This window comes from Corylus avellana, chromosome ca4 (genome assembly GCF_901000735.1).
Source record: "Corylus avellana chromosome ca4, CavTom2PMs-1.0".
Lineage (NCBI taxonomy): Eukaryota > Viridiplantae > Streptophyta > Magnoliopsida > Fagales > Betulaceae > Corylus > Corylus avellana.
In genome coordinates this window covers 32,434,101-32,447,543 of record NC_081544.1, presented here as the reverse complement: position 1 = coordinate 32,447,543, position 13,443 = coordinate 32,434,101, and the positions used below count along the sequence as shown (strand labels likewise).

The following is a 13,443-nucleotide window of genomic DNA, read 5'->3' as shown; positions in this document are numbered from 1 at the left end:
GAAAAAAAGAAGCAAAAATATAAACATACAAATTAAAACACATCACCAAACACTCAAAACTATTATCACATTCACGCTATATCAAAAAAAAACATCATTAAAAAGCATTAACAAACAGAACCCCCCGATGAATCATGGGAAAACTAGCTAAGTACATTAATTTCTTTTCATATCTACAAAAGTAGAGAAAATACTCAGCATCAAATTTAGAGAATTGCCACGTTTTGGGTATATGATTATCACCATTAATGTCATTGAAAAGAAGATCTTTTTAGCAACTCTTGCAAAATTATAGGCTGCATTATGTTTAAGGATCTTGACTTTTAGCAAAGTCGTTTTCATCATGAAACAGAGCATTCACCCCGGGCCCGGAGGGCACCCAACTTACAAATTTAAAATGATCCAAAACTGTACTGCCGACACCCAAGGTTGTTATAGAAAACGATTAAGGAAGGACGCAGGCGAGCGAGACCGCATAAGTTGGCCAAGTGAAAAGAGAAGCAAAGCAAAGCATGGAGTTTTCATTAGTCCAAGGACGGTGCTAATGACAGCACCGACCCTGGTGGTCCTGAAGGAAGAAGGGGGTGAGTGATTGACTCCAAAGATTACTTATGACAGCGATTGGATTAAGAGGATATATACCTTTGGATTATTTTTAGCTTACGTGGCAAAATTTAGATGGCCAATTGGAGGGAATGAGAGAGGTAAACTCAGGATAGCCAGAAAATTCGTTTCAAATTTATCTCTTCAAATAAATTTTAAATTGTTAGCAACTTACTCAAGCTGGTGAGGATTTAGTCTGTTTGAGATTGCGTTTGAAGGATCTAAGGAGTGTTTGATAGGCCTAAAAGTGTTTTTAACACTCAAAAAATTCGTTTGAAAAAAAAATACTCGTTTAGTATAAAAATTAAAAGCGCTTTTAAAGTCCAAAAAGTTAAAAAAAAAATAGCAAAAACGCACTTTTGGCTTTTGCCCAAAAGCTCTTTTTGACTTAAAGGCTCTATTTATCAAATGCAATTTCAAACAAACTCTAAAAGTGTTTTTAATACTCAAAAAGTCTGTTTTTTTTTTTTTTTTTTTAAAAGTAATTGTTTAGTAAAAAAATTAAAAGCTCTTTTAAGAGTCTAAATTTTTTTTTTTACTTAAAAGCTCTATTTAAACGTTGAAATTCCTTATCCGTAGCCCCACTTGCATATCATTCCCATTGCAGTCCATCTAAGAATGTCTTTGACATTGCGATTTCGCATACCACAAGTACAATTTTAAATTAAATCGTGAAAAATGTATAGTTACGGAGTGTGTTTATAAAAAATTTGCTATTTGAAAATACATAGAATCACAGTTAAGGGAATGAGTTTTTAAAAATGCATAATTTTAAAGGATAAATTACAATTTTAACAAACGTTCAACTTTAATTTTAAAATGGAATGCTTTAAAATTGTTGTTTTTCAATTGCATGACAAACTTAAATAGACCCTAAAACCTGTTTTTTGACATGCGTCCAGTGTCTAAGGTGTCGTTAAACGTCCAAGCATGGAGATTCTCAGTGTCTGGTTGTTCCCCCTTGCAATGGCTCGAGTAAAAAAGAAGTGACACATTATCGATCATATATAAAAGCATAAACTGAATAATTAATTAAATATGCTTAGAGACTTTGAAATGAGTCAAAATATTTTTGAGGGAAATTAATAAATTAATCCCTAAATTTCATGTGTTTAAAAATTGTTCCTTAATTAAATTTAATAATAATAATAAGATGAAGGAATTACTCCATCTCCATATATTTTAATCACTTCAGAAATCACCACCCACCTGTTTTTTAGTTCAAATTGTTAAACGAATTTCTGTCTTGTCAACCAGTGGCAAGATACCCAAAACCACGTAATAAAACAGATACGTCATACTCATCACTTCTTGAAAAATTATGATTATATCCTTAAAAATAATATATATATATATATATATATATATATATATATATAAGAAAAAGAAGCCCTCCTCCGTAGAGGTGGAGCCGATCCTCCACCTCCACCTCCAGATAAACTATCGTATAATTCTTAGAATCGTCCACACAAGAAATGGTCTTTTGTTTTTATCACACATAAATAAAATAATAATTAATGACCCAAACAGGTTACTATATATCCCCGACCACAAAAGTTTTTGCAATAAATCTATCATCATTAATTAATTAGAACTTGGGTTAATACGAAATTAAAAGAGCTGAAATGAATTAAGGGTTAATTTGAGATGCATGCATGATACAGTAGTCGCACTCAAATGTCACAGCCGTTGCAGCACAGTGGTGCAGGTATGTTACGTGACATAAAGGAGTGGAGGGGCAGATCAAGCACCGACGAATCAAATTGATTGGGTGTTTTAATTTGCAAGATTTGCGCCATATTAACGGAAGGGATCTCATACCATAACCACATTTGCACTGATTTGATAGAAATCGTTAATGTGAGGCTGAATCATTCATATCCCTTCACAAACAGTTAATCTTCTGCCGATTCTATCACTCTGTCTATACTCACATGATGTCCAAGGTCTTTTCTGTTCAACAACATCGTATCAACATATTTCTTAATTGACCAGACCAGAAGATTCATGATCATAAAACCAACATTACTGTTATCAACTGTACGTGCATGCTTTTTATTGTCCCGTCCAGCCTATATCGGCAAACCATCTAGGGTTCTTGGGTTTTACTATATATGATTTGATTGGACATGATTAAGTTATGACTCAATCAGACTTAAAGAAGAGTATGCATGTGGTTCCCACCGTTTAAACCCGCTTATACAATTTTCAATATACAGGTGCTACCATGCATGAGAGGCTGCTTAATAACCTAAAAACGTTTCAGAATCTGGCCAGCCATTAAATTTAGAAATCTACCGTACCATTTTTTTAAAGAGTGCACTAGCACACAAGGTTTGAAAATCAAATTATAAGTCATCAACGTGCAAACTTATTTGCTGTCATTCTATATAATAAGTTTGATTAGGTAAATATTGGTCTTAATTTATGGCTTTTTGGGTACAAATAACACGGTTTGCCAGTTAATCAGGATCACCTTCCTAATTATGACATGTCATTGTACGGAAATTAGACCAGCTTGCAAATTAGAATTATTAATTCCTCGAAAAAGAGTTTGGATCACGAGTATAAATAACTACGCACATGAAGAAAAAAAAAACATTTAAAGTGGGCGCTAGATGCTGCAGCCACAGTTCCATGCACATGATCTTTTGAATAAGACATCATTATCACTACAAATATAGAATTAATTTATTGTTTTGTATGTACTCTATCCATTTTATTTTTGGACCAGTTGCTTAAGTTTGTCTTTTTTATTATTTCCTTCTCACATTAGATACACAAAGTAATTAATTAGTTGCAATTTCGCAACTTCTTTGGTTTAGGAATGCATTTGAATAGTCCCCAAGGGTTAGCTCAATCAGTTGTGAACCATGCCTCATGAAGCCGAGATTACTAGTTCGAATCTCCCCTTCCCTTCCTTTGTGTTTGTGTGAACATGTCAAAAAAAAAAAAAAAAAAAAGCATTTGAATAACTGATAGTTTGAAAACGTAAAGAGTCTTAAGCTTAATTTCTCACAACAAACAAAGAGTTCTAATTACTGCTGATTTTGAAGCTGCTAAACCAATTAAACAAACGGTTAATGAATACCCAAAAAAAAAAAAATAGTAATAATAATAATAATAAAAAGAGATGGGATTTTTTTTTTTTTTTTTTTTGACATGTCCGCACAAGAGAGGGGAGGAGAATTCAAACTAGTAACATCCGCTTCATTAGGCGTGGTCCCAGCCAATTAAACTACCTCTTGAGGACAAGGACAATGACTAAAGTTAAGATCCGAGTAAAGGTTTATTATGAAGGATATGAAGGTGGGCACATGAGCTGCACCCAATAGATAGTAATGTTTTCTTGCTTTTATTTTTCATTTATTTTTAATTTATTTTTTTAAAGTTGTTATATATATATATATTTGGTACGCTGGCATGGGAGATTCGGAGAAGGTTGCATTTTCCCGTCATAGGCATATAGTAGGTAAAAGTGTAAGACAAAGTGTAACAAAATAAAAATCAAATTAACATGTCAAATAATTAAGTTGTACTGAATTCTTCTTTCGGTGACTCCGCGTGTTTGTGGACTACTACTCTCTCACATGCATGTCTCTTTTATTTAAATAATCATCTTCATTAATTTATTCGGATCCTTTGATTGTATGTATACCTTTTCAGGTGTCGGGTCTTATACTTGCGATACGAATTTTTAAGCAACTTCCTAATCAGGCTAGTTCAGCCCGGGTACCTATGTCTCTTTAATTAGTAATCTAGTTTTATATTTGAGATTAATCACATGCCAACTTAATAAGATTGAATTGGAGAGTTCAATAAGCTTCATTAGAGAAGCAAATGAGAAATGTTTGGTTTCATTTTTTATATATATATTTCTTATCAATTTCTATGTATAAGTCTATAAATTCAATGATAAATTAAAAAAACAATGGATAAATGACATGAAACATATCTCCGAAGCAAATGGTTGGGTTAAGGTTCCATCACCATCAAAATCCGAACCTATTTTAAAATTTTATTTTTATTTTTATTTTTTCTATTCAAAATCATAATCAAAAGAGAAAGAAAGAACAATCCACAAGGCACGTGACAGTTCGTTGATGGCAAATGTCGTCAAAGAGAAGAACAATCCACAAGATTTGCATTGGGCGCAATTGCTGACCACCAGTAAATGTGCTTCACACCCCCGACAAGCCGCCGCTATTTTTGTAGTATATCCTCCTTTCCATCTAACACTAAACACCCATCACCTGATTTACCATGAATTCTTGTCTTGCTGAAGAAATTAAATGCTTCTCTCATCAATAAATAACTTAAAGCAGTTTTTTAGAAGAAAATGTTCTTGTCCCCTACAACCTAAATTTCATCACAACAAGCTAGCTGAGCCTCCATGTAAAAAGATTTCAAGTGCAGAGGTGAAGCGATCGATCTGAGGTTGAAGAAGAGAAACCTAGGACGAATTTGGAATATTGAGAAAAAATTTCTGTAGTTTACTATGGATTTGTAACGAATTTGGGACCACAAAATTGATGGTGTTCATGTGATTTATCAGGTTCTTGTCTGATAGCATTGGCACCCCCCCAACAGCCCATGTAGAAAAGGAACAAGAGTATGAGGTTAAAAATTGACCCCATTCCCACACACTTCCGCCACTGTGTTTGCTTTTTAGTCATGTGGGTATGTTCCCTCCTTTGTTGAAGACAATTTTGAGTCTCCGTAGCCTCACAAATTAAAGTCAGCCTAATTTTGCATCTGATCTACTGCTGCCACTGCCAAACAAGATTGTAACAAAGATTTTTTTTTTTTTTTTTTTTCTTTTTCTCAGGTATTCCAGAACAAACTTTTGTTTGGCTTCATTGACGGCGAGAAGCTAGCACATGTTATGTTTTTCTGATTCAGAACTTGAAACATGTGTGTGCAGATTAGCATTTAAATCGTTTGTTTCAGACGGTAATGGATGGAACACGTTGAGGAGGTGATCACCGTATTCCTCTCAAACTGGTCGCACATGTGATTGATTTCCAAGTTCGATTGATCATACATGTGCTTCATTTCCATTGTTGTACGCCATCCACTTAAAGGTTTTTCCTCACGACAGAAAAGAAAAGAAGAAAGAGAAGAAGTTATCCAGCTAACTATCAGTCGGTTCAAATAATGTAGGAATTCGATGGTCTTAGGAGCATTCCCACTGGGTTTGGGTAATAATAAAAGGGCATGGGTTCGACTCTCGGATATCAGAATCTTCATCTTATTTGTATTATCCCCCTTAAATCTCATCGATGCCCTAGTAGGACGAACGGTTAAGTTATGGCTCGGCTGGTCTTGAAGGTGCACTTGTGATTTTCGTCGTCTAGTCCCTCCTAAGCAGTTCCCTGCGAGTTGGTATTACTATGATTATGCTCGGCTAGAATAGCCACAATTTGTCTCCTCTTCTAACATTTTTTAATTAAAATAATAATAATAATGTAGGAATTGGTAGTTTGGCCTCATTGGAGCAATGCTTTTCTATTTTATCTATTTAAAAAAAGTAATGTTACACGTACTCCTGCTTCTTTATACATATACCCATAAATGACTTTTAAAATCACTATTTAGATTAAAATCTAATAAAAATCTATCTTAAATCCAATTGAAGTTTTAAAAGTTACTTATAAGTGTGGAAAAATGGGTTAAAAAAGTGAGTATATGTAGCATTACTCATTTAAAAAGTAACATTATCTAAGTTAGCTACTCTTTTTTGGATTGAAATTCCCTAAAATTCTTTTTAAATTTGAAATTCTCAAATTCATAAATCTCAATCATCTATCTTATCTAAGCGTCTAAAATAAGCTATATTTCATAATTTAATGAAAAAGTTACACTCATCCATCACATTAACTTCTGAAACATAACTTATTTTAAACGCTTAAATGAGATAAATAGTTGATATTTATAAATTTGAAAATATCAAATTTAAAATAAAATAAAAAAATCTAGGAGATCTCAATCCCTCTTTTCTCTTCTTTCTTTGGATATTATTATTCATTTTTTATTGTTATTATTTTCTTTCCAACCCATCAAAGTCCAACGTTAATCAAAGTCAAAGTCGTCAGTCGAGTAAGCAATGCATACCCACTTCACAGCACCTTTCTCAACAACATACACTGATAATTCGACACCCTTTTCATAGCACAGTTTTTTCAATTGTATCGCTGCCGATACTATACCTCGGCCAATCTTGCCCTGACAATGTCAACATCATACTCCACAGAGTCCTGATCCGATTCACTATAGGGAAGTTCCCGAATCCGCCTACAAAACCCTAAAACCTCAAAAACCCACATCCATTTTCCTCACAACTCCTGAAACTATCCTAATTCAGTATATAACCAAATTTAATAATAAATAAAATAAATAAAAACAAAAAAACTTTCCAAAAACAATTTGAGAGCTGAAGGAAATGAAATTTTGACCAGATGGCAGGAAAACGAATACCCATTTGGAGTTTTGGCTGGATATATGAAATTGCAACGGTGTATGGGAGGTGCAGACAGGTTTGAAGAGATATGAGAAGAGGGTTGAGGGGAAAGAGTTGCGACAAAGAGAGAGATGAGTGACTCAGAGAGCCGAAGGGAGAAAGAGAGAGAGAGAGAGAGAAACTGTTAAAAAATGGATGAATTTTTACGGAAGTTTTACCAAAAGTCATTTTTATGTTGGCATTGAATTCAAGCACCCATAAACCCATCTCTTTGGGTGGCCACAACGTCGACCCTTGAGTTTTGGTTAAACAGGGATCAACCCTTAGGCAGGCAAGGCCGCCGCTTAGGGCCCAATTTAATAAGGTCTCTAATTAAAAAAATAAAAACAAAAATCAATAACAAAATTTTAAGCCATTATTACAGTCCATATTCTTTAATTAAGGCCCCTAATTATGGTAACATGATCCTCTCCTCCCTTGGAAAAGGATCCTCTCCATTTCAAAATCTCTCAATTTCCTCCATTTAGTGCATTGTGAAGGGTAGTGTTGTCCAAAAGTTTTAATAAGGGTAGTGCATTAAATGCAATACCCTTCAAAATGCACTAAATGGAGGAAATGGATGGATTTTGAAATGGAGAGGATCCTATTCCTCCTCTCTTTATAAGTTTCCGTTTTTCTCTCTATATCCTTTTTCAAGCCTTATTCAAATTTAAATTCTTCTCTTCTTCTCCATAATTTTACTATTTGCCAGCTACTCAATCTTTAAGTTATTAAAATCCTTCCATAGTTGATCAACAATTAAAAAAAGGTTAGTTACCTGGAACTCAGTCAATGGATTTCATTATTATTTTTGGAAATATTTTTACAATTAAGAACAACGAAAACATTTTTGGTTTTTTATTTAATTTTAAGAAATTAAAATTACGATGATAGTTTGCAAAACATATGTCTTAATCTAGAAGGTTCTCTAAAACATGATAGCTATTATGATATTGATGGTTTAGATTTACTTTCATAATTAAAAGTTTTAAAAGAAATTTTACAAATAGAAGAAAGTGCTTCAATTGATATATTAAATTATATAAAAAGACTTAATTATTTTTTCTTTTTCTTTTTTGAACAGAATACTTGATTCTTTTCTAAATGCATATCGCTTATCGAATTTTATTGACAATACCTGTTATTGGCATAAAAAAGTTTTTCAAAATTAAAATTGATAAAATCCTACCTAAGATCAACAATATTGTCACAAGAGAGACTTAATTGATTAGCCATATTATCAATTGAAAAGAGGATGTTAGAAAATCTTGAATATAAAAACTTAATCAGTAATTTTGCATTCCAAAAAGTGAGAAGAATTATTTTTAAATAAAAATATAATAATATTATTAAAATAAATATTATTGAATTAATATTTAAATATTAAAAAAAAATTAGATCCCACTTAAAAGTTTCGCCTAAGGCTCCTAAATATATTGGGCCGGCCCACTTAAACTTTATAATAGCCTTTTTTTCTGGGTTTTAGAGAAAGGGAATTGACTCGTGCAATTTAATGGGCCTCGATGCATAGGGCTTTATCACTAGTCTACGATGGGCTGGGCTTACTCTTTCAACTGTCACGCAATTCAAACTATATACTTTTTTTTTGACATGTCCGCACAAGAAGGGGGAGGGAAATTCGAACTAGTAACCTCCACTTCATTAAGTGTGGTTCCAGCCGATTGAGTTATCTCTTGGGGACAATTCAAACTATATACTGGTTCTTGTTTTTGGATAAATATAGCGGAGCTTTTTGTGTTAGAACTGATCCTTTTGAAACCTTCTCTGAAACAAATACATAAAGATGTGAAAAATTTTACAGCAATCACAGCATCTCTAGTCGCTGATCGGACTCGTGCTATCAGAATCATGGGAAACATTTCATTCTCTGCAAAAATGACACACAACAAGGCCAAGATTACTCAGGATAGACAATACGGCAAACAACTCCCAAAACACTTCATAATTCTGTACTTGTAGGCACGTGGAGGTGAGTTTTTCTATATGTGCAAAAGAACCTGGACATGAATTTCGCACACAAATGGCATGCCTTCAAGAATCAGACATACTAAAGTTTTAAAATGCAATTGTCCTACAACTCATGTACAACTCCAATTACCTGTCTTTCAATTTCAACGGCCGATGCAGAAAGTCTTCTTTTCAAAATTGATCTCTCCTTTTCACATCTCTCCAACTCGGTATCTAAAAAACACAAAAAACAAGCAAAGCAAGAATAACATAAGTACATTTTTCAAACACATGATTATCGGTTGGTTTACAATCTTCTTCCTACAGCTCATTAATTAGCTAGAAGATGATCCAGGCAGATGTTTTGTCCATCAATTTGCAGCTGAGAAATGCGTGTCTTGTACATAAGACTGTATGATATATTAATGCATAGTTTTAAAAAATCCAAAGCTGTTTATAAACCCCATCAAGAAAATCTATATTTGCCTAGATTGAGCTATGAAACAGCTGAAGAGCATTATGCTGGCCAAAGAGATGATATGGGTGCAAAACCAAATGGGTCCCAGCTGAAAAATATTTTTCAGTTAAATGAATTGATGATCTCAGGCTACATAAGATCAATCTGTGTCTTCCGGCACTAATTAGTCAAGTTCCAGGGAAAACCTCACACATTAAGTGCATGAAATCTCTAATCAAGCTATCTTTGGCATAAGGACTCTCCAAGGCATGGCCTCTAACTGCCCATGTGCTTATGTTGTTAATAAATGCTAGAGGACTTGCTTTTCGATCTGAGCACTTAGATGCATCATATGTTGCTTCAAGCTATTAACAGACACCATAGATAAAATCAAAAAAATAAAAATAAAATAAAAAAACATTATTGCTGTAAGAAAGTGATGCTATAATTATCATACAGGTTCAAACTGAACAAAGATTTGACAACTATATGCTTGGATATTTAACTGTATATATAGTGATGACGTTAACGAAAAAAAAGGCACAAAGCATAGTAGGAACGCATCTGTATATTTATTCCATTTTACTATATGAATCTACAAAAGATACCATAGTTACTAAATCACCGATGACCTTGCTAAGCTACAGTACCAGTTAGGCAAAAGAATCTTCAAGAGTCGTGACAGTTTTTGATTAGTAAATTTTAGCAAAGAGATCACCACTTGGAGCAATTGACTAGACAATGGGTTGATCCTGCATCAAGCACCATTTAGTAAGCCAAATCCCATGACTTGAGAAATTTTTGCCTAGACGCCATGGGTATGTAGCTTAAATCTATATAAGGAAATTAACATGCATTATCTCAATCTATATCACGGAAAATGAAAAATGTGAGTCACTAGAACAAAATGCGCACAAACAACATTAAAATAACAGGCTGCTTAATTCTCACCATAATAGTACGATGACAGGATAGTGATGCGTTCAGTTGGCTGAAAGAAAGGAAAAATAAAAAAGTATAGTTAGCTCAGTGCCGAGAATGAAACTACTGCATGGATATAAAGCTAAACAAGTTGCTTTTAGACAATAAGATTCAGAGCACATATAAAAATAGCAACATGGTTTCAGACGCAGACAAAAAGCTGGACAAAGAAGGCCAGATTTACTAGATGTAACTAATGGGATTTACATATAGAAAAAAACAAGGAAAAAAAAAAAAAAAAGGATTCATCCCCACCCCTACGGTTCTTGCTGCACAAAAAACCCGAATAAAAGAAATGAAACTCATTATTTAACCAGTCTCATAAAAAAACCTGAATAAAAGATCCATACATGAGACAGTGAAAACCACATGATTAACTTGGCAATGGTTTAAGAATTTCCCAATCACATGTTAGGCTCTCTGAAAGAAAGCAATAAATTACATTTACAGGACATGATTATCTGTCTTCATGGTAGAACTATATTTACGTATTACAATCAACTTACAAAATCAATATCCCTGGACTTTAGATGAGATGGTAAAGGGATGCAGTGGGGTTCGGGTTAGGTCTAAGGTGCAAAACTTGTGTAGCAAAAAAGATAATATATTGGAAAAAGAGAAAAATAATTTGGTTAGCAGTGGAATTGAATAATCATGATGAGAATTAACTAGAAACAATTATCACATGGGAAATGTTGCAAGAGATGCATCCAAACTGAAAAATAATAATAATGAATCTCAAAGTTCATAATTACAGTATATTTTCAACGTGAAGGGAAAAGATAATTGTTCCAGTTCTAGATTTCAGATCATTAGAGTAATCAACTAAAGATTACCATTACAAAAATACCCTCACGGCGAGTAGGGACTTGCTCAAGCTTTTTCAATGTCTCATCACCTTTAGTAAGTCGACCAAAAATCGCATACTGAAGCAGATTCATGTCAGCCATTTCATTAGTAATCATGTCATATGAGATACTATAATAATCTTCACAACAAAGCTGGCAAGTGTAACCAACAAACCTGGCCATCAAGATGAGGGGCATCTCCAAGAAGTATTGAAAACGACGATGATGCACTGTTGGGATCCTCAAACCTGTACCAAAGACACAAAAAATGAACAAGTAAGATTTTCATACTAGCGAAGGGAGCTCAACAAGATTCAAGTCCAATGCAACAATGACTCTAGATGTTTACTTTTTTGTATACTGCTGAAAATCCAATTATGAAAATATAGATGAATATCCAAAATGCTCTTGAAAGTTCTATTCAGGTGGAAAACATAAAACAGGAATCCTACACAAACTTAATCATCCTCATCTGTAGGCTGGTCACCATAGTACACCATGGACGTATCATGACCAGATCAGCATGGAATAGTTTATTATCATAAGTAGATCAACATGAAGCATGCTACAGTCCCGTTATTATGAAGTGGTTCTCATCCTTCTTCATACTATATCTTTCGGACATGTAACCCAGGGATATACTTGGCAACCGTATCATCCAATAATAATTAGTTTTTTTAAAAAAATGTTTGATTGTTGGTTTAGAAAGTACTAGACATTAAATTTCATGCATTTATGTAGTCAAACTGGCCAGAAATAAGGAGCCAGAAAATGCAGTATTTAGCACAGAATAGAAAATTTCTTTCAATCCTTCCAAATGCATGGCTTACGGATGAACCAGAAAATGTTGAAATGTTTTCATCTTCCAGACCTATATGGCTATATCATATATAGATAGTACCTTACCACTTCATCCAGCCCGATGGTACCCTCCAACTTATCTTAAGGGTCATCAACTCACAATCAATCAATCACACAGTAGACTGTCTAAAAATTACAGAGGCGCTTCTAACTCCTTACCAGCTTGTGTTATTTTATGTGCACCAAATGCAGAGCATTGATTCATAATGAGCAACACAATGTCTTGCAACTTTCCACCTCAATAACTGTTAATTTCCCACTTTAAAAAGAAAATAAGGTAATTCATTCAAAAATAAACAAGAACATGCAAGGCTATAAAGGATTATAAAGAAAGCTGAAAAAAAGAAGATACAATAAAGCCAGTGCATGCAGTCGGTTGTGCTTCCGCGTTAAATTTTAACTCTCATAACAACCAATCATATATGATACTCAACTGTAATGTCCCAAGCTAACTGACCCATTTCACCATATAACACTGCGATATAGATTATAGCTTTCCAGGTGACCTATACCCACTAAACAGTGAAATATCATAGCGCAAACAATTATACAAGGATGACCTAAATTATAACAACCATGAAAAAATCGGTTGCTTCACAAAGAAGACATTACCTCCCCATGGAAAGAATACCCTTTACATGTTTGACCTGACTAAATTCACCAACAACGGTCTTTTCTGCTTCTTTTCTTTGTTCTTCATTCATAGGGGCTGATCTTCCACCCACAACATCAGCCACTTGGGCAACAAAGCCCTTATCAACCTACAACAGGTTCATACTCCCATTACACACATTGGTATAGTACAAATAATCAGCTTATCAACAATAATCAAGCTTTTCTAAGGTCCCAGCACCTACCCGAAAGAAGTGATTAGTATTAAAGCATCCCAATCGAACAAGTTTGAAAATGTGCTCAACGGTTTGGGGTGCAACGGTCGGGAAGAAACCAAATTCGATGTCTCCATAGTTTGTCTGCTTGCAAAATGCTTTAGACAATTATAAATTGAACCAAAAATAATTAAATTAAACTAAAAAAAAAAAAAAAAAAAAAAGGCAATAAATGACAAAAACATCAATAAGCATGTAAGTAACGCATCTAACTAGCTCATTTGTTTAAGTATTACGGAATGCCCTATTTCAACTTCAATTACAGTTTACTATGAACTTGATTAGCTACAGCAATGAGCAAAATAAAATAATTGAAAATCTAGAGATTACGGAAAAATC

The 13,443-nt window shown here is 33.8% G+C and overlaps 1 protein-coding gene across 1 annotated transcript; it reads right to left on the bottom strand.

Moving 5' to 3' along the window:
* Positions 1-8,686: 8,686 nt before the first annotated feature.
* Positions 8,687-13,191, bottom strand: LOC132179162 (peptidyl-prolyl cis-trans isomerase CYP23-like; the record flags this gene model as incomplete). Its single annotated transcript, XM_059591811.1, is given in 7 exon segments — positions 8,687-8,990; positions 9,222-9,304; positions 10,479-10,518; positions 11,345-11,434; positions 11,532-11,604; positions 12,830-12,978; positions 13,075-13,191. Coding segments are annotated over 7 exon segments (573 nt in total), but the record flags the coding sequence as incomplete, so codon positions are not given.
* Positions 13,192-13,443: the final 252 nt, after the last annotated feature.